Consider the following 22,646-nt stretch of genomic DNA (forward strand, 5'->3'; position numbering starts at 1 on the left):
TTTCAGAGTTGTAAGTCTGTGATGGGCTTTTTTATTTATGTAGTACTTAGTATCCCTGAGTGCTTTAGAAAAAACAACACTAAAATGCTTCTTCATCTGATACTTCTTACTTACATACAATTTTCTTATACTTAATGACTCAAAGGCATTAAATAGCAGACTCAGACATTAAATAACAAAGCAAAGTCTCTCATTCTGATTTTCATATTGTAAATTTGAGAGGTCATTTGATTAAGGCAACACAGCAAGTAGCATAAATTTTGGACACAGTTCTGTCGTAAATTGGATTGCACTTACGGTTGAGACATTCTTGTACTTTAAAAAAAGATAGCAAGATCCTGTAATTCTGCGTGAAGTCAGTACCTGTGTCAAATTCAGTATTTCATCGAGACTTTTTTGTTGGTTTTCTTTGGTTTTAATTTCTGTTTCAGCTAAAAGATATGTTTCCAGGCTTTCGGTTGGCCCTTCCACCAAAGCGCTGGTTCAAGGATAATTATAATCCTGACTTCTTGGAAGATCGACAGTTGGGACTACAAGCATTCCTCCAGAACCTAGTAGCTCACAAAGATATTGCTAACTGGTATGTAACTAAACTTTGCTTGTGGATTTGGATTTTGTGTGTGCGTGTGTGCAAACTCCTCATATAAGCTCCTAACTCTATCAGTGTATCTTTTAGCAACACAGTGAGGAATTTCATTAACATTCAAGTTGTGCATTTGGTCATTACGTGAATTTAGTGTCCTATTAAGTTAATCCCACTTTAACCTAAGAAAAGAAGAGGAACTGCAGTATTTTGACTTGTACGTGGTTAACTACTAACTAAAAGCTGTAGTATTTAAAATGTTAGACTAATCCCATGTTTACTCCTAAAACATTACTTCTGTGTGCTCCATGCAGAATTGATACATTTTTAATTTATATTGAGATTAAATGTTAGACTTTCATAATGGAAAGTACCCACACTATTATGTGATGAGTTCTTAAAATGTGTATTAAACTAAAGGTTTTTCATTTACATGACATGATAGTAATAGAAGTACCTTATAGATTGCTTTGCATAAGTAAATGTAAACCACCAATCAGAAAAGGCTTAAGGAGAGTCTGAAAAACATAACATGTTTAAGCTACAAAGTGCAGAAGTCACTTTGAACAGTATCTTTTTTCATACAAAGTGGAAGATTCTTCCAATGCTGGAAGGTGAGCAGAACATAATTCTGGCAAAAGAAATGTAGAATCACTTTAATACAGGCCAAAAGAAAGTTTTAGTAAGCAAGTTGCTAGAGGCAGAGCAGCTAGTTTTAAACAATAGAAATAAAAAGCGTGAGGTTGCTGTACCAGAGATTTGAGGAATGAGTCTGAGGACTGTCTTATCTGAAACTCAATTAAAACTGAAGACTAAGAAATTATCTAGAGCAAACAGCATTCCCTCAAGAATTTTAAAGGAACTAAAAATGTAAAATCGCTGAGCTGTGGTGTAAGACTATCTAATGCTCATATCTACTTTACTTTTTAGTAGGATGGCTATAATTACATTTGGCACACTTTTATAAGGCATTGACTGTTGGGTTTGGGACCTAAAGATCAGTAAGTCTGACTTTTGGTGCTGCTTGTAATAAAATTCCCAAAGTGGTAAGCAGGTAAACAAAAATAATACTTGGAAAAGCAATGATGTCTGTTGCAGAGCGAAATCTATCTTACAAGTAGTTATGAGGGAGCTTCTATAAAATGGCTGAAAGGCAAGGGGAAAAAGATTGCTGGAAATTCAGGGATATTATGTATGGAATGCAGATCACTGTTATGGACACTGATGATCAGAGTATCTGGAAATTATCTGGAAAAGGGAATGAACAATGAGATCATGGAGTATTGTAGAAGAATCCTGAGGCACTGAGTTACTAACATTAAATTTCATGTCATGAAGTGCAAAATGACAGTAAGTACATATATACAGAATCATAAACTCAATTAGTTTTTGTGGGTTTTTTCGAACCTGGAAAATATTGGTATTAATACAGTTTTCTAAATCAGTTCAGTATTCAGCAATAGTCAAAGTTGCAGTAAAATTGCTGAAGAGGAACTTGAAAGGGGAAGAAAAATGTCTTTGCTGTGGGAATCTGAATTGCACTTCCACATAGTCCAATGCTAAAACACAGCATTCAATTTCAGAAGAGGGTCTGGTAGAAGTACAGAGCAGGCAAGCAAGAACAGGTGAGGATACAAACCGACTTCGCTACAAGAGGAGTACTGTTCTCTTCAGTCTGTTTTGGGAAAGGGCTGGCTAAACAGGGCATATGAAATCATCGAGGGTATAGGGAAGGTGAGTAAAGAATGTTAGTATTTTGGATGATTCATAGTCATCTTTCAATATGTCACACTGAGCTGTGAAGCTTTGTTGTGAAATGTCAGAGACAGATAGCTTAAATGTTTTCAAAAAGAAATTGGGATAAACCTGTGAGCTTTCTGTCAGTGGCTGTTAAACATGATCATATGGGTGAAATATGTGGCTGAGAAGTGTAAGAACTTCCTGATTCTAAAATTAGACGATAAAGTGTGTGCCAAAAAAAAAAAATTTAAATGCCACTTACGTTATGCTGCTAGAGACAGACTAGTGGGCTGGATGGACTTTGCTTGAATAGATTGAAGACTTTATGCTTCATGTTGTTGCAGCTAGTTTGGTATTTCAGCTAGCTTGTTTGTATCTTGATGAAGGTCCATATTGGGCAAAATAGTGTTTAGTCATAATTTAAGGAAAAAAAACCCAAAACATAGCTTTTAGACTGCATTGCTCATCAGATACAAAGGGGAATTTAAATGTTTGTGGAATCAGTTTGTGTTTTGGTTAATTAACAGATAGGTAACTGCAGTGTGGTTTTGAGGAAAACTCTGATCTTGGCTGTGTAAGTAAAGCAAGAAGGTAAAGTTTATTAAAAAACTTAATATAAGCCATACCAATAGGTTGTAATGTTTGAATCTATGGAAGGTCTGGATTCCTCAGGAAGTGGTTAAAACCAGGGAGGTTTGATCTGTCTGATTTTTTTTTTTAACCCTACTTATCAGAGAATAAAAGTTACTATTAGAGGAAATTAATATTTGCACCTTACATAAGCAGTGGTGAGCATCTGACCCCGCTTCCTCTGTAAAACCTCACCACATACTTTTACAGTTTTGCAAATAGGTTAGACTGCCTGGGTCCTACCAAAACCAAATAAGCCTGTTCTCTTTGTAGAGAAGTATGTTTCATTTTCCTTTATGCACTGTATTATCATTGAGGCGTATTGACAGTGGGAAATATTTGCCCTTCAGGGATAGGAGACCTCATTTAGTATACCTATTTTTTGATAAACTACTTTGGGAATCTGGTTTTAAAGATAAAATGTAGGATGGTATGCCAGTGACTAAATTCAAAGTCTGCATTTTATGGATTTCTTCTCATATTTTGCCTTGTATTGAAGATCCAGGGAAAGATCAAACTGATATCCACCCACAGAGTTTAATGTGTTCAAGAAAATTTCATATAACTCATGCAGTGTGAGAAAGAAGTTTAGCTGGCTAAACAGAAGTGTCATCTGGCTTTATAGAGATGATACAGCTTGCTCTGCCTCCACCCTGTGTAGGAAGAAGGTTGAAAGGGAGGAACTTGGTCAGCTGTTAAGTCTTGTCAGGGATCCCACGTGTGGCACTGCCCCGTGCAGCCCTCCCGAACACTGGTGTACACTGGCATTGCTGCCACTCCTGAGAAGGATGTCAGGGAGCATAGGAGCAAAGAAAGATGCCATGTATAGCAATCTCCATTACGTGATGTAGAAGATTTCTGTGATACTTTTAAGGCAGAACTTTCTCCTATTTGTTAAATGAAAGAAAGAGGTGTAACACATGGAGGGGAGAGCAGGGTCAAAGCAGACTCCCAGAGTAAAGCTAGGCTGCAAATGAATGTTTGTGCCATCAGGTGCATATTTTAGTTAAAGAAACAATGTTTTCAGGGACCTGTGGTTTTAAGTTTCTTGCCTTCCTTATGTAAAACAATAAATCTAAAATTTCCAATTTCACTAAGTTTTAAAAACTATAGGAAAGAGCCACAGTTTTCTGGAAAATGAAAAAAAAAAGGGGTTGGCCTGATGTAAGCAGATGATATATGTAGATGGGATATTTTTGCACATCTGGGTCTTTTGTTTTTCACTCACAAGCATTACTGCATGTTATGCCGTCTTAAATTAACCCTTTAGACAATAAAATTAACAGCAAAATGTAGAAATTAAATACTTTTAAAATATGTTTGGACTGAGCTATGTGAATAAGGATGAAGATATTGAATAAAAATGGTGAGCAGAATTGTTTCCATGTACTTAATTCTTCTGCATTAGGCACATGTAAGTTCATTCAGCACAACTTTCATCTTTATGGAAAGAACAGTTGGAAAAGGGTCACTTCAAACAGATTAAACTATTTGGAGGGGAAAGGAACAACCTTGATCTTCTCCTTAAAAAAGTACTTTACATGCCTGAATAACTTTTCATTTGGTTTGAGGTTATATTTTCTAATAATTTAACTAATTACTTGTTATCCTCTATCATTTTTTGTGCTAACTGGAGTGATAGTCTTGGTTGAAATAGCAGAAATTTTTTATTATTTATCTGAGCAGATGGGAGAAGCTGTTTTAATAGTACAGGTTTAGGCTATGGCTTGCACATATCATGGACTGATGAATGTAAACCAGCGGAGAGGGCTTGAAAAAGAAAGGTTTTATTACATTTGTCATAGATTCAGTGGGAAAGGAATGATCATGATTCTAGGAGAATTTTTTTTTTCAGCTTGGTGTAAAGATTGATGAGTTGAAAGTGGATACAAAGACAAGAATTCTCACCAGCCATTGGCTAAAAAAACCCACCGGTATCTTCACATGAGCAATAAGCACTTCAAAACAGGCTTACAAAAATGCAGCAACGAAATAAAGGTTCAGTGTGTTTTAGATAAATATTCTTCAGAGCCTTTCTAAAACTAAAAGTGGTGGCATGGTCAATGCTTAGGGTTTGCTGAAAACCTTCTCCCCATTTTGCTTGCTAAACCTGAAGCTGTTTGATTAGATTAGTAGCTGGGTAAAAGAAGTTTCTTGTGTTTGTACTTTGCTTCTGCCTCAAATGCAGAGAATGAGGGGAAAGTAGAAAACTACTACTTCTTGCCCTTACCTTCCCATGGGACTTGGGTGGGAGGAAAGGATAGGGAACTAGTTTGGATTCATGTCTTCCATTTCTGTGCATTCATCGCAGCAGGAGATGATTTAAAGATTTGTAGTAGTGAGTGCAAGCGCAGAATTGCTCATAAGTTACCATAATCACAATTAGTTAGAAAGTAGTATGCTGATCAGAAGTTGTTTATAGATGCTTGAATACAAAAGAGCAAGAAAGGTGGGTGAAGGGACATGTTTGGAGATGTTGGAGTTCTGTGAAAAGTAATCTAAGCTTGGAAGATAGAATGAGCAAGATGTTCAAAATACGCTATAGTAAACCACAGGATTGTATGGACTTCCACCTTCTGGCGTTGGCAAAACAATGCCTAGAGGGTGATGACAGCTGTTATAGTTTTACACAATTTTAAGTTGAATGCATTAGTTCAAAATGTGTGTTTAGAGATGCTATGTAGTATATCCATAGCACATTAACCTTGACACTTCTTATTCTTTTATAACTTACTATTCTTTATATATAGATAGATAAATTATATATTGTCTGTGTGTATATATATAAAATTATACACTGTGTATATGTCAATGGATTATGATCTTAGCAAAATGGAGTCATGTAAGCATGTTTCAGTAACCATGCTTATTTCCACTGATACTTCCTGAAGGGATCTGTGTGTGGTTTGTAGCAGCATACTTTTTAATCCATCTTTTAATATTTATTGTGCACCAAGAGAATTTTTTAAACCTCTTCAGTACCAAAAGGATAAACTTGCTTGTCAGTTGTCCTGTAGCAACAAATTCTCTGAAGATTTGAAAAAATTATGTTCTAAATTTACTTTCCGTTTGAAAACTCTACCTATATTTGTGCTGCTGCTTAAGTCAAGTTTTAAATACTGTCCCTGGTTAACACATACAACTGAGACTTAATAGTTTGTTAACATTATTTTGAATACTTGGGAGTAAATTTGAGGATAGATGCTTGTGCCTCTTAAAGAAATACTGCCCTTGTATCATCATATTTAAGGATTGTTACTTTTTTGTACATCAAGTAATTCACTCTCTTTTATTTGGTTAAGCCTTCCAGTGAGAGAATTTCTGTGTCTGGATGATCCTCCGGGTCCTTTTGACAGTCTGGAAGAGAGCAGGGTAAGTGCTATGTAGTATGATAAAAAGAAAATGCAAAAGGAAGTAGTTGTTGTTAGGATGTTGTAAGATCTGCTGAATGATATGGAATGAAACATTTTATTTCTGTTCTTTCACAAAAATTTGCAAATGGGTATATTTCAAAAACTGATACAGTCTGCTTACTGGTGCAGACTAATAATCTTTGCTGTACCTGATCCATGTTCCCAGACAGAATCTCTTCCTTTTTGCTTTTTATGACCAGTGGATAAAACTTGTTTTTATGGCAACTACTGAATATAAAGAGAGTTTTTGTAGGTTTAATTCAACACATTGACACAATGCATACACCTTAGACATCAGGTCTTAAGTAAAATATTCTTTCTATGAAATGTAATTAAAAGATTCATTCTGACTACCAAAAACAGCGTGTCAAGTAGTGTTGTAAAACAGCAGCCTTTCAATGTGCATATGAGCACGCTGAACAAATAATACTGTATGCTGCAGCCTGTTGTATTAGAAGTGTTTCACTGGTATGCACAACTATACCAAGTCTGTCTAGAACAGGTTTTCTTAGTTTTCTTGCTTTATAAAATAACAATGTGTTTTGGAATTGCACATATGTTGTTGTTGCTGTAGAAATTATGAATGTTAAGTGGTGCTCCTCCAACTAAATTTATATTTACCAGTTTGTTTTGCATGTAAGTGGGAGTGCATTACTATGCGCATCTGAAGGATTTGGTATGCTTTTTCTGTTATGAGCTCATATTTGATTTCTGTACAATCACTTTTAATCATAGCTATATAAGTTGATGAAAACTAATAAAAATTACAGGAATTATTCAGATAATTAAATGCTGCCTTCATCAAGACTTTGATCATGTGCACCATGGTGTAGTCTCAGGGTTATTTTTTCCCCCATAGGATTTTAGGCAAACTATTAAAATAGCTAGAACTACAACAGCACAGCTATTAACCATCTCTGTAAAGTTGTCAGACACAGCTGTCAGAGAATTCTGTTCTCCAAGGAATACCCCACTTTATTACAGAATGGTTGAGGTTGTAAGGGACCTCCTGAGATCATCTAGTCCATCCTTCCTGTTCAAGCAGGGTCAGCTACTGCAGATTGCCCAGGACCATGTCCCGTCAGATTTTGAATAATCTACAGAGGAGACTTCACAACCTCTCTGTGTGACCTCCTCCAGTGTTTGATAACCATCACAGTAAAAAAAGTGGTTTTGTATGTTCAGATTGAATTTCCTGTTTCTGAACTTGTTCCCATTGTCTCTTGTTCTGTCAGTGGGCACCACCAAGAAGAGTCTAGCTCCCTCTTCTTCATTCCCTCTCATCAGGTATTTATACCCATTGATAAGATCACCCTGAGCCTTCCCTTCTCCAGACTGAAGAGTCCCAGCTCTCTCATCCTCTTATCACATGAAGGATTCTCAAGTACCTTAATTATCTTTGATTATGATCTTTGAATCATGAGCCTGGGGGTCCTGGTGGACAGCAAGCTGGAGATCAGCCAGCTCCCTCTTGGGTGCAACCTGTCAGGCCCCACGGACTTGCACATGTCCAGCTCCCTGTCCTGGTTGTCCTCCACTGGGGGTAAGTCTGTATTGCCCTTCTTTGTCTTTCCCTCTGGTTGCAGAGGTCTGGGATTCCTGAAGGCTGGTCTTAGCAGTCAAGACAGGCAAAGTTGCCACCTTAACCTTTTAAGCGTGATCTGTCACAAGCTCCCCCACTCCAGTTACCAATAGGTCCATGGTTTCCCTAGTCTTCCTTTGGCTGATTGTGTACTTGTAGAATCCTTTCTTGTTTCCTTTTACATCCCCTGCCTGATTCAGCTCCAGGTTGGCCTTTGCTTTCTTAACCCTGTCCCTGCAAGGTGAGACAGCAGCCCTGTATTCTTCCTGGGTCACCTCTCCATGCTTCCCATGCTAGTAACCTTTTTATGTCTGAATACAGTTAGGAGCTCCTTGCTCATCCATACAGGCCCCCTGCAGCCTAAGCTTGATTTCCTACTTGTTGAGATGGACCTTTTTTGAGCTTGGAGGTGATGATCCTTGAATGTCAACTAGCTCTCCTGGGCTGCTTTTCCCCCTAGGGTGGTTTCCCATGGATTTTCTCTTCCAGGCAGATTTCTGAACAGACTGAAGTCTGCTCACCCGAAATCCATAGTTGTGGTCCTGCTTTTTGCCCTGCTCCTGCCTATTAGGATCCTGAACTCCTACATATCAGAGCGCATCTATATCCATACCTTGCTTTTTTGTAACAGTGCCCAACTACAGGGCAAATGCTGTAGTTCACATACTTATTCCTGGAGTTCATTTTTTAAAGGTACCTCAAAAATCACTTCTGTTTCAACTTTCTGCTGTTACTATTTTCCTGATAATGAAAAACAGAGATATCCTCTATTTGGTTTATGTTCATTCTATTATTCCAGTTCAGTAAGGACTTGCCAAAGCATATTTGTCTTTTCTGGGAGGGGTACAGGTACCTCCCCCATTAGAAATCATTTAGGCCTTACAGTAACTTAATCATGGAAATGTAGGCAAAATATTCACTAAAGCAATCTTTTTTTGGTCATATCCTTGGTAATTGTTCCCACAGGCCCTTTCCCAGCCATCAGTGTTTCATGATCCACTGAAGAAGGAAGTGAAGCTCTCTTCCAGCTGGCCTAGTCCTGTTGCCCTTCCAGAGCTTACAGGGAAAATCTGTCCCACCTGAGTATTAGAACTGTACCTCACCAGGTGTCCAGCTCTTCAAGGAGCAAGATGTCTCATTACACACAATTCCCTGATAGGTCTTCCTCAGCTTTGGTTCACCTTTCTGCTCCTACACAGCCTTCAGAATATGATGATGATGTTTTCTCTTTCAGTTGTGAAGAGTGACTTCCTTTCCTTGGGCAACTGATACACAGATTGCAGCTAGAGATGAGTTTTTTCAAAAGGCTTTTTCAGTTCTCGTACAGAACAATGAAACAGTTCACAACACCTGCGGAATATTTTTAGTTATTCTGTGAATAGGGAAATTTTCATGTGTGCAGATCTAAAGGTAGAAATAATATAACTTCATTATATTCTTAAGGAAATAACAGCCAATTTTCAGCTAGGGCACCAGCAAAACTTCAGTTTTTCAAAATACAGTAGAATTCACCTAATTGGTTTGGATGAAACAGGATGACTAAACTGGAACGATTCCTAGAGGAATCACTAAAAGTGCTGTGTCAAGAATGAATTGCATGTTACATGGCTCTAGAAGATGTGAATAAAGCTGATTGGTGATTGGTCTTCAATGCCTGTCAATCAAGATAAATGTGCTGAGTGAATAAAAGAAAGGAAAACTCTGCAAAAAAAAATGGTTATTGGATTGAAAAATACTGCATTTGTTTGAATTGTATAATTACAGGAAAACAACATTTTAAAGAAGTTAATAAGTCTGCTTCAATTAAAGGAAAGAATAGTATCTTCTTGATGTTTGTAGCCTGTTTTAAAACTTGAGGAAAACAGTGTCTTAACAATGTTGTTCTTAACTGAGCTTATATAAAATGTTTCTATTCAGTGGATTCTGTGAATTACTGGTTAGTCGCATGTAATGTTAAGCCAAGAAAGCCTCCTATGTGGGCTTTGTAGTGAGAACATGTAAATTATTAAATCAGAATTGCACATTACTGCTGGTAGACTTGCTCTTTCCAGTAATAGATCAGCAGGCTCTGTGCCAACGCTTCTGTCACTTCCTGCACAGTAGATATTGCATTATACGTTGGCTCTTCACATTAAGTTTTGAGATTGCTCACTGTCAGATTCATCAGGGTGTACTATATATACATGCCATGCTCAGCAGAGTAACATAACATGCTTACCATGGTTGAGTAGTCGGTGTTCCTAGCATTTCATTAAACTTTTTCTAAACGTTTTTGTATTGGTCTTCTGACTTTTATGATTGTGATATTTGTAACAGCTATTTTGTACAGAACTGTACAACTTTGTCTTTATCCTGGGCAAGGGAAGAACATACCTTCCAAGGCATGTGAAAGCAAAGCTTATATGAGGGGAAAGAAGAGTAGGGAGTTCAGCTGATATTGCATACAGGCAAAAAGGTTCATAATTAGGGACTGTGTGCCAAAGGAAAGAAACATTTTCTCAAGTCTCATGTGAGACAAATGATGCAATAAAGTATTTGCATTGCAGTTTAGCATAATAAATTCATTGTTCAAAGCAAAGCAGCATTGTTTTATTAAGGACAACTTTTTTAAAAAAGTTTGTATAGGTCTTTATGGTAACCAATACAAAGAAAAGCAGCTGCAATTCTGTTACAGGTAGATATTTCTAAAAGAAAAATCAGTAAAGGCAGTCCACTGAAGTTAAATGGCAGGTGTTCTTAAATTTTTCTTTTAGGCTTTCTGTGAAACTCTGGAGGAAACAAATTACCGTCTCCAAAAAGAACTGCTTGAAAAACAAAGGGAGGTTGAATCGCTGAAGAAATTGTTAAGTGAAAAGCAACTTCATATAGATGCTATTGAAAGAAGAATTAGGTATGTATAAATTTTATGGGTTTTAGGAGTCTCTTTCCATGAAGGCATTTTCTCTGAATAGTCACAAGCACCAGCTTTAAATGTATTTTTGGAAACAATTTTCCCCACATAACTACACACAAAGCAGTATTTTTGGTAAGCTCTTCCTTGTACGCTGGCTAACAAGCTGTTGTTTAGTACAAATGACTAAGAGTGAAAAAGATGGGACATCACTAAAGTAACTGGGATTATGTTTCCTAATCCCTTAAGTCCTGTAAAGATAAGGCAAATATTCCCTTCTGCTTTTGAAACGTTGGATATGTGAAATGCCCTGCTACAGACGAGAGCAGTGGAAAAATCGCTTTGAGTTACAAAATTCCACCTGTGCTCAAAGCTTTGACACAACATAGTGATCATGCAGATGTATGTCTGTGTTAATGTCTAACTTTGTTCTGAATTTTCTAGAATGATGTTGCATATCATCCACTGAAATCTAAGGAAAAGAATCGTGAAGTCTTACAATAAAACTTTATGGTGCCCATCTGCTAAATTTTGTAGCAGGCCCAGGGGAGTTGATCTTGGGCTATTCAGTGTCCCAGTAGACCTGCTCAGTCAGTCATTGTGGGCTTTCCTTAGCAAAGGAGTAAATTCCCATAGTCGCTTTAGAAGTTACTTTAATACTGCTTGGATTGTTGACTCTAGCATATCCAGGTTGACTAACAAATCACATCTTTAGCTATAAGGTTTAAGTGAACTACATTTGGAAAAGGATTTGAATGAAATTGGTGTGGCTTGTTGAAAATTTGGATCTGAACACCATGTTCAATTTGTCACTTACTCCTGAAGACAAGTAGCTACATTTGAAAGATGCTTTCCCGGGTTGACGAGAAAGTTCTGACTACTGCTGGCTTAAACAGTGAAATAGCTGATAAAAATTAAATAGCTTGTATTTGGCTAAAACATCATGATAGGAAATCCTGTGTGACTGACAATACGGCATGAGTAGCGAAAAGGGATTTAGTGCTTTCCCTGAAGATAGGTTTGTGTTCTAACAAAAACACCTTGCCACTTTCCCAGACAGTTAAAATTTATTGAAAGTCAGCCAAGTAGTGTCTGAAGCATTAATAGAAAATAACTCCTGTGATTTTTAGTTGTAAAAGTTAGCAAGTAAACCCATGACTTGTTTAAGAAATTCAGCTTGTCTGATAGGAATTGAACCCAAAAGAAATGAGTGCGTCTTAGGCCTTGTTGAAGTGGGATTTTGATCTGATGGCCCAACAAGAATTAAACATCTTCTGCCTTTACGCTCTAAAAGCCGGGTACCTAAAAGGTGTGTGAGGTAGGAGGGGACAATTGGACAAGGCATCAGACTTGTAGGCCTTTACATACCGTACTGGATTTGGCCCAAGCGCAGGCCAATGATCATGTTAGAGAATACGGCTGAAGTATTACTTAAAATGCATGTGTTGAAATAAAACTATAGAAACAATAGCAGAGTAATTTAAAAAGAAGGTGAAAAGTAGTATCACTTCCAACACAAAATTGTTCACAAGCTCTTCTTCCCAATTCAAGTGGCAGCTTTCAGCGCTAAATTGATACGGTTTCCACACAGATCAATATTCTGGAAAAAAGGTGTTTTTGATAATCTTACGTGACTGTATTCCCATTTGTAGCCAGCCTAGTCAGACTGCCAACTTGTGTTGCTGTAAAGAAAAAAATATTACTTGTCTCTTTACGTTAATGGGAAAATGTACGGTTCTAGAACTTAATACATGGCTCTAAAGTTACAATGGGAAACTGTTGAAGTCTTTTTATCATCCTGCCTGTCTTCCTTCTGACTGTGTTTTGGTTATAATCCTTCTGCTATTTATGCAAGATGTGCGTGGCTTAGATCATCTGCTTGTAATTCCTTACCTTAAGTCATAACCACTCCTCTGGGAATTGAATTTTGTAAAGCTACTAAATTTTGATGCAACCAGAGGACAGAATTTAGTTCAGGAATAAGCAGCTGGAGCAAAGAAACTGTTTAAATATCTATCTAGTGCAAGCCCTGCATCTCTAGTAATAAAAGAAATGGGGCATGTAGGAGTGGGATTGATAGGTAACCAGAAACTGCAAAGTTTAAAATGAAACAAACAGCTCTTCAGTGATGAATGTTTGCTGTATGGATTTGTGGTACTCTGTTCTTATTTGTTGTAGAGATCTATCTTTAGGAAAAATGACTCGTCAAATGTCAGGAGAAGAAAGTGAGTGCAGTGGTGAGGTGGAGTCTTCTGCAGTAGAAGCAGACCAGGGTACCCTGGGAGAGGACAGCTGGTAAATACTGTTATTTTGCTTATATTATATTTTAGGTTTTTTAAAGTATGTTTTTAAATGTTTGGTCTTGCATAAATTCTGAACAGCTGAGGAATTCAGCATTTTATTGCACCTCTCTGTAGTTATCCCATGTTTCATAAAGGCCCTCAGGATAGATAATTTTAGATCTGGAATAAGTGATAAGCTGAGCAAGCTTTGTAAATGCTTTGTGGACTGCAGGCATAAAATGACTATGGAGAACCATATTAGTTTCCATTTGACCAAGCTTATTGATCTGTTGTTGTAGCTCAGATAAAGAGAACCATGAGGCATGCTGGAGCGGCTCTTTGGCTGAAAATTCTGTACCAGAAATTGAAGTTGCTGAAGTAGCGTATACCGCTGATGAAGAGGAATAGATCTGTAGCAGCTGCTGTTACCTGGGAAAGGTTCATGTTTGGGACATATTCGGTGGGTAGGGGCACATAGTAGCTGTGAAGAATTCACAGCAAAGAGCAAGAATGCACATATTGAATGTTTACATAAATCCTTACAAATTAACGTAAGAAATATACCCAGTGCTGCTTTGATATCAGTTTTTATCTAGCCTTTATATATTTAATATATGAAAGTCTAATAAGGGCTAAAATCAGCTAAAGTTTAGATAGTGTACATACACAACTTGGCTGACTTTCCTAGCGGAGTGATGAAAACTTCACATTAAATCACCAAACACATCTAACTAGCATGTCGTATGTGGCCACTGATGTGACACATTTGATGTGTTCATCTCTTTGGTATTTGTGTTTTCATATTCCTATAGCCATAAATTAATGCTTGTTGAAGTAAAAACAAACTCATCCTACGTTTAATAAGAGTGTAGAATGTGTTGGTTTTAAATTCTAAAGTTAAGGAGTATTTCTCTGGAAATTTTAATGCAATGCAATAGGAAAACTTAGAGTTCCAAGAGAAAAGTACTTATAAAATGGGATTATAGTTGGACATTTTAAAAGAACTGGTCATTTTTGCTGAAGGAACTAATGAGACCCCCAAAACACTGTGTATTTTCATCCCAAGATAGCATGCTGTTATACTTTCTGTTCGGTAATGCTGCTTTCAAAATCTGGGATACCTTTGCTATATACCCATGTAACAATAAAATCGGCAAGTTTGCCTTTTACTCAGAACACTACCTCTTACCATCTTGCTAATACATTCATGTTTGTTTAGAAATAGTCTAGATTGTATGGAGATGGTTGAAAGACTTGTAAAGAAGCCATATTTTTTTCCTGCACAGTTCGTAACTAGATTGAATCTAGCTGCAATGTATTTTTGTTTCGATATATTGTACACATGGGGATATTGGTACCTATGTTCTATAGCCTATTTTTCAAAATGTATTAAGACAGGAGATGCACTTTATAATTAAGACTCCATTGTGCCAAGTTCAGTTGGCTAATTGGTTGAGGAAGGGGAGTTGCAGGGAGAGGATTATGTAGTGCCTTTTTGTATTTTACTTGTTCATTACTGCAGAAGTTTGTTACAGTGCTCTGCGTCAGTTCTGTGGAATCCTTGATGCAGCTTGTTTCTGTTCTTCACTTATTTACTCAAAGTGCCTTGTTTTATTCTGCTTTTCCAATAGGAAGAATGCTGTTTTGTTTTAATCCTTTTTTTTCCCTACACCACCCACATCGTTGTTTAATGTTGTCAATATGCAGTGTCTTTGTGCTGGAGTTTTCAAAGGGAGCTTTGTACTTCAGGCTGTGCATACAATGACCTTCATGCAGAACTGTATAAACCTTCCTGGTAAAATAAAACTATGGACAAAACACCTGTCTTCTCTTTTCTGTTGTAGAAAAAAAGAGATGTTCAATGCGTTGTCTAGCAAAAGGATAAAAATACTATTAGAAAGATATTTCTTATGTCAGTGATTTCCTACAGTTCCTCAACTTTTGGTCCAAGTTCTGTTTGTACCAAAAATTGTCTGCATGAAAATGAATGAGAATTCTGTAACGAGACACCAGAAAGCTTACTGTACTTCTGTTGAAGATCAAAATAAAAAAGGAACTAATCTTTTTTTCATATAGTCTACACAAATCTTCACAGATGTTGAGTGAACTCAGTTTTGCCACCTTATTGAAAATTCATGTAAACTTTTGTCAGATGTCACATATTTGAAAAGGGTGAACTCTATATTGAAATAGTGTTAGGTAACGACAAGTGTTTTAAAAATCTTGAAAAGGTGTTTGGGTCATACATGGTACGAATTTCTAAAGTACTTCAGGTAAATCTGCAAATGCAGACACTAAAGAAAGCATTAGTTTACAGTTTGGTCAAGAGAGGGCAAAGGAATGGAGATTTTGCTGTGCTCTGTCTTCAAGGTTTAGAAGATACTTTGCTGATGCAAAATATTTAGTATCACATAAATAGACAGTTTTGTTTGGGGGAGACCTTGGTTCTTAATTAAACCGAGCTGAAAAATGTGGATCTGTCCAGCAGCCATGTGGTATTACTTGGCTTTTGTTGTTGGTTAATGCATGGTCACTCCCTAAGGGAAAGGCAAATTTGAGGTGTACAACCCATGGTGGCCTTGAACATCCTGACTGAGGTAGTTTCCAAGTCTGTCCCGTACTGAATTTTTCTAGTGCGCTTGCTTCCATTCTGGCACTATTTTCCACTAATTTCCTTCTCATTTCACTCACTGCTGCAATTTTAGTACAGAAGAAGCCAACTTTCACTTGTTTCATTCATGAAAACTTGACAGTGGAATTTTGTGTTCTTCCTAATGAGCAGAGGAGTATTCAAACTGGAATTGTAGCAGAGTGAACTACGTAAGAGAACTGCAACCAATAACACTTTGTTCTTGTCTATTGTAGTTAAATCATTCCAAATGTAATTGTCTTAATAATTCAGCCACTGATATACAATAGGGTTTTTTCCCGTAATTTTAGATTTTAATACATTGTACCCAGCTTAATCTTACTGGGGTTTTGCTGCTTGTTTTTTTAACACTACATCTTACATATAAATCCTGCAAGATATTTTTTACCATCCAAAGCACTTGCAGTCTGCCCATGTAACTTCTCTGCTTTTGATTTGTGTACTCCTAAATCAATTAAAGTCTTGAATCGAGATTGAGTCTGTATAAAACTCTCACTTCATACTTTTCCCACTGTGACAACCATTAATTACTGTGGCTATAAAAGTCGTATTGAACCAGCTCAAGGAAGGGAGCAAATTCACTAATTTATAAAACTGCACCTGACAGGTGGGGGAATAGCCTATGCCGTGTGTTTTCCTGTAGGCCCCTGTCCTCATCCCTGTGTTAAGCATCTCTTTGTTGCTCTGGGGGACCACAGTTGTAGAGAAAGGGGCTCCCGCCCCAGGTGGTATGTCTGCCCCACATTGCTTTTAGTGTGCATCTCATTAGACCACTAAGTAGTTTAATTTTTTTCTCTGTGTTTTCTATTCCTTTGTTGAAATGTAGCTGTGAAGCAGTAGCAATTATCACGCCACAAATTTGCATTTCTAATGGAAGTATAACAAAAGCAACTTTCCTACAGGAAGTTTTATGTGGTTTTGCTTGTGGAGGTTTTTTTCCCCATACTACAGCAGGCTCTAATATACACTGGGGGAGGAGTTCTGAAGAGTTACCCTCTGAAGTTGCTGCTGCTGCAATCAGGTTTTTTAAGAAACATCAGATACACAAATAAATAGTCATTAATCACTAAGGAAGGGAAGAATCCTGTAGGAAACACTCCCTTTATGGTATACCAGCTCTTTCTTCCTGTTCTTCCTTTATCTATTTCAATTAAATCTTTGTCCCAGAGATCAGTACATTCAGATTTCTAGACAGGTCCAACATTTAAAACTAGATACGTCCTTTTCCTACAAAATCCAGGGCTTGGTTTAAGGGATGCTAGGGGTGACCGAACCAGATCCTCATATCCATGTTTGTTTCTTTGAACCTGGAGTACTGATAATGCAGCTGTCCCCAAAAGATGTCTCTTTTACATGGTTTGTGTGAGCAGTCGATGTACTGACCACTGGAGTTCTTTGTTGTCCATTTTGATTTTTTCATCTTTATCATGTTTGTAGTGCATAGGATCTTAACTTCCTAACAGAAAGAAAAGACGAGAAGTGTAAAAGGCAGAGGAGGTAAGAGATGTTGCATTGTCCATGGTTTACATTTGAGGATGTTTCCCCTTTGAAAGTGAAAATCGGTTTAATCATCTGCTAACCAGAATTGCTTCTCCACTAAAGGTTAGTTTCTGTGTTGTGAGTGGTTTAGGTTCTTCGTTATCTTAACCCATTCAGGAGCTTCCTTCTAGGGTTTCTTCTTCCATAGCACTGGCATTTCCTTGCAAACCTTTGTTGTGCTAACCTTTATCCTAGTCTTGATTCAAAGGGCAACCTTTTGTATTTGGCCTTTCTCAGGTTGTGAACTGCAAAGAAAACAAACAGAGCTGGAACTTTTGTTAAATGTTTTCAATCTTCTTTCAGAGTTCATCGTATCTTTTGTTATCTGTTGCAACTGTACAGATTTGGAAGAGTGGAAAGGTGGGAAAATTCAGTCCTTTATTCTAAACAAAAGAAAAAGATTAACATATTCTTATCTTGAAATAGAGATAAATGATAAACTGATGTCATCCCCACTTATGAGTAGTAGTGACTGTTGGCCATATCTATCCTGCTGTTGCTTTATAGATTATTCTCCAGTTGGACAGTTTGAGACCATTTCAGACAGCCATACCGGAACAGGAAATGCTTCTCTCTAAATTTCTCCTTGGGCTGATGAATTCGGAACCATCCTGATAGCTGTGCCACAGTGAGGAGGCGACTGTCATGAGATGTGTCTAAGCATAAAACCCCATGTGTCACATACAAAGCACCTTTTTTTCTTCTGGTGGGCACATTTTAAAGATCCAAACTGCAGTTTTACCCAGCATCATCGAATTAAACGGATACTAACATTGAAGGACCCTGTTTAACAAGGGTCAGTCTGAGTTACATTTAGGCTGCCCAGAGCACAGGATGTGCTCAGGCAGGATGTTTCTGAAAGACAGGTGTTTTTCACTGTCATTTAGAGGTAACAGGAAGGCTGAAGGAGCTGTGCAAATGGGCGAAGTTACTCAGTCCTCAAATGTAAACCTGCATAGCTAAATAAATCAGAAAGCCTGATGTATAGGCCATTTTTACTTAACAGGTAATGAAAATTTTAAGCCTGAAGTCTTTCTGCGAAGGAACATCACCTGGCACTAAGATTACAACTCAGGAAAGCTGCTGATGTTCTAGCTGGACTGGCAAAGCTTCTCTTTCTCTTTTTATACCTTTAACCTCCGACTGACAGGCAGCAAAGTAGTCTGCAACACGTTCATCTCGTGTGTAACCCAGATCCTTACCCTCTGCCTGTCCCTGTTTGTGTGACTTGTGCCTTTTCTGTCTCATCAAGGATATCACAGGGGACCAGCCAGGGACCAGCCCAGGCTGGGGCTCTGGAATTGCTTTTAAAGCTCCCAAACTGCAAGCAGGGCAGCGTGGCTCTGGAGAAAGATGAGAGTTGGAAGTGGGAGTGGTAAAAACTTCAGTAATAATTTCAGTCCAGTCCTCAGAAGTGCTGTCACTGCTAGCTAGAGCTGAACCCTTCGGCTTCAGGAAGCAGAAACATGCATCATCAGAGGAGAGATCACTTCCCACAGTGCAGAAACCATCAGCATGGGTCTTGCCTGCCAATGGGCATTGTGGCTCCTCTGATTAAAGCACTGGCCTAATAAATGGGATTCTGGGCTCAGGTCCCAGTGCTGGCTGAGTCTCATCTGTCTTAAGGGAAGTTAGCAGGCTCTACACAACCCTGTGTTAAGCCTTCAGGAGTAGCACTCTAACCTGTGTTTTCATGGTTTTCAAAACAATCTTCGTGGAGACCTTTGCGCTTTTTACCCCTTTTAAGCTCTTCATGGAGATCTTAAATGCTTGCTGTTTCATACTCAGCACTCCTGTGACTTGAGGGTCATCCAGGTGCTCTCCCAATAATGAATTTGTCCCCACTTTGTGTCTGAGAGATAAGTATTGTATTTCCCTCTGCTTTGCAAATAGGGATAATGAGGAAGAAAGCAATTACATGATTCACCCTAATTGCACAGTAAGTCATTTGGTGTAGTCCTAGTGTTACTGCTGATCCCATAGACTTGTCAGCAGGTTAAAATTAGATGATTCGCTGATCCGGTGAGGCTCCTGTCTGTACAATACAGGAACTGTGTCTTGGAATATCTCAGCTGGGTTTCAAGCAGGTTTAAATATCCTCGCTCATGAATTACTAGCTGCTTCTAGATTTTATAATATTCTTTTATTCTACCAGTTCAAATTGAAAATGCTAGGGCGTTTGTATTAATGTGGTAGAGAAACAAGCCTCTGCTCCCTGAGCCCCCTGTGGATTAATGTTTTTCATCTAGAAGAAACGACAGCTGCCACGGCTGTTTTATGGAAACGTCGAGGATGACTATGAAATGCTGCCCATAAGCTTGTTTGGCAGTTAATGTGGGTTTGTCAAGCATTGCTCATCTGGCAAGGGCCTAATGGGAGAAGGTTGCGCATTAACCTTTCAAGATCTCATTACTGCTTTGCATATCTGAAAAGTAAATAAATAAATAGACAGACAAATTTCGTTTAGGAAGCAGTTGCAACATGCAGACCTCCTACAGGATCTCTCCTCCCAAATTTGCTGTGACTCTTTCCTAGATATTCTCAGCATTTCTGACAGCTGGGTTATGGGGTAGATAGTCTGTGATGTGAAGGGGTCTCCCTTTCCTGCTCGTTCTGTAGTATAAATAGGCCTGTTACAGGGATAAGCAGAGGTGTCGGGGACGAGGCCTACCCTATCATGGCAGCTGCTTTGTATGTTTAGAGAAAGTCTTGCCCTGAGAAGTTTATTTTTTGTGTTGATGTGAAGTGTTAATTCAGAAATCTTATAGCATAGCTTGTACGATAATGTAAACCTAACAAAAACATGATTCCTCTTAGATTTGAGTTGGGCAAGGGGATAATAACTTGCATGGGAAGAGACGGGTGAGAAAACTGTCCCATTCAATATAATCTTTTGAAAAACAATAAAATCAGCCATTCAATAAAATGTTGATGTGCCTACAGAGGTGTTATTTCCACTCACATGTATGAGACAAGCCCGGAGAAGCCAGCTTCTTGTGGAGATCACTGTTTTTTCATCTCACACCAGTCAGATCTGACTCAATCATCCCTACTAAACAGGCAATTAAAAATAAGTTGAGACTGTTGCAAAATTAATGTGCAAAGTAATGTGTTATGAAGGAGGTTTACACAATGAAAAATCAAGCTCAACCTTGCTTGTTAACATGAGTTAACATGAGAACATGTGAAAATAATTCATGTATCTTTGCTGTTGGCATGCTGTAGTCAACTGCTGGCATCCTCTGAGAGGTACGAGTTTCAGTTCTGAATCTAGAAAATCATGGAAAGACCAACATCTTTCGCTTCTCAGATAATGTGAGTTGCACAAGACTCATGATCATTGAAAGGTCAGAGCACAAGATCTCTCAACAAAGAGGCTGCTCTGTTCTGCTCTGGTGAAGCAGCTGTTGGCTCAGATTTCAGTTTATTCAGGCACAATATGTGCTCTGGACAGATTCTCAAGCTACATAAATTAATGTCTCAACTACTTATAATTTTCCCCCATCATTTTCTTTCTCCTATTGTCTTCTTTGTGAAATAAAACCCTTTGTGTTCAACCACAAGTGTCCAATACAACATATAGATAAGATCTGTTGTCAGGTTAATGCTATTACAAACCTTTTGCAGAATTTCTTGGTCAACGCAGGAGGATTTTTTTTCCTAGCTTGGGAAACTAAATCGATTAGACACATGTTGCTGACAGAGCCTGCAAAGCATTGGGAGCTGAAGGTGCGAGTTGGTCTCTGCTCCCATGGTCAGCCTTTAACTTCTGAAACTTTGCATTAGCAGCCATAGGAGGTCACTACTAGCATAATCCATCTTACCTGTGCAGTTTCCACTGTATTTGTTTTTGTTTTAGCAGAAATTACCAGAGCCAGAGGCAGCTTTTTTTTTTTAATACCTCCTCTTGCGACCAAATTTGATATTTGGCACGGCCACCATTTCTAGTATAGCCAAGATGCTCTAACAGCTTCTTGTGCAGAAGATCTGAAGGGCTTTTTCTCTCAAGCTCTTGCTTGTGCAGTGTAAAAAGTGCATTTGCAAAGCATGGTGAAAGACTCAAAACATTATCTATATGATTTATTCTCCTTGTTCTTGATATTGTCCTATTAGGGCCTCCTCTTTCCAGCCTATTATCTTCCTTCAGGAGAACATTTTGTAGTGCTTTACTTCAGGTACTTTTATAGTACCTGAAGGAGGATACTCCAAAGTATAGAGATACATCTTCTAGCGTGGTAAAGCTTTTTCTGTAGAGTGCAGTAAATGACACTAGTTACAGATAGACATTGCACTACAACAACTAGCAGGGCTGCAGAGTTTGGTCTTCAGTGGTCAGAAAGTCCAAACCCAATTCAGCTTTTCTGTGTAGCCAGTCCTAAAAACAGGGCCAATCTGCTGATTGTGTCAGGTCAGACTGAATTTCCTTTGACGAATAAGACCTCACCTTCTTGGTAAAATTACCTTTAAGATCCAAATTGTCAACAAATCAAAGTGATTATTCTACACTTGAACATTCTCAACAGCCTCAAAAACCGACAGCTGCAATTCCTATAGACACCTCCCACGTGTTTCCACGTAAGACTGACATTACCACACAACTGCAGACATGCTCTGAACCCGAGCAAAGGCTGAGACACACACTGAACTGAGAAATCCCTCTTTGCAGTTCAGTGTTCTCTATGTGTTGCAATGACATCCATCTTGCAGCTGGTCACTGCAAAGCACAACTGCTGAACCGGTATGAAAGAGGTTAAGTCCCCTCGCCATGCTGGGCTGACCTTCTCTTCAGAAATGGGTACTTTTAACTGATTTAATCTTTGAATTGTAGCTCAAGTTTGTCATGATGGGGGTAATTAAGGAGGGGGCTGGCAAAATTCTGCGCAAAGGTCTGCTTCCAACATCCTGCTGCCCTGCACATTTGCAAGTCCAGAGCAGAGAACCAAGCCAGGCGCCGTGGACAGGGAAAGGTAAGAGAAGACACAGAGGCCAGAAAAGCAGTCAAGACAGTGGGTTAGTATTTAAAAGCACATTTTAGCTTTGAAAGAGTGGAGATTTGTGGGGGGAGTGGGGAGGGTGGGAGGGTGCCCGCAAGGCACCTTCCCCCTACGCTTTTTGAGCAGCACTTCCAAGCAGGCCCTTTTCCCTCCAGCATGAGCAATAGGAAAGACTGAAATTGGGATCTGTGTGAAAATCACAGCCGCCTGAGCCTGTTGGAGTTTCTTGCTGTATTCTGAATCCAGAGCTCCTCCTGGAGGTCTGCCGAGTCCAAGCCCTGCTGCCGACGGAGCTCATCACTGCCGCTTGGCACAAACAGCAGCGCATCAGGCGCTTCAGCAA

General features: G+C 38.6%; 1 protein-coding gene across 4 annotated transcripts in view; it reads left to right on the forward strand.

The window, feature by feature from the left end:
• SNX16 (sorting nexin 16) overlaps positions 1 to 14,938 on the forward strand; it is a 28,737-nt gene extending 13,799 nt beyond the window's left edge. For all 4 annotated transcript variants that reach the window (XM_064442486.1, XM_064442488.1, XM_064442489.1 and 1 more), the window contains 5 exons: positions 432 to 580; positions 6,256 to 6,325; positions 10,702 to 10,838; positions 13,017 to 13,133; positions 13,420 to 14,938. In XM_064442486.1, the coding sequence (XP_064298556.1) occupies positions 432 to 580; positions 6,256 to 6,325; positions 10,702 to 10,838; positions 13,017 to 13,133; positions 13,420 to 13,528 (582 nt within the window). In that variant the 3' untranslated portion in view covers positions 13,529 to 14,938. The remainder of the gene's footprint in view (positions 1 to 431; positions 581 to 6,255; positions 6,326 to 10,701; positions 10,839 to 13,016; positions 13,134 to 13,419) is intronic.
• Positions 14,939 to 22,646: the final 7,708 nt, after the last annotated feature.

This window comes from Phalacrocorax carbo, chromosome 2, assembly GCF_963921805.1.
Source record: "Phalacrocorax carbo chromosome 2, bPhaCar2.1, whole genome shotgun sequence".
Taxonomy (NCBI): Eukaryota; Metazoa; Chordata; class Aves; order Suliformes; family Phalacrocoracidae; genus Phalacrocorax; species Phalacrocorax carbo.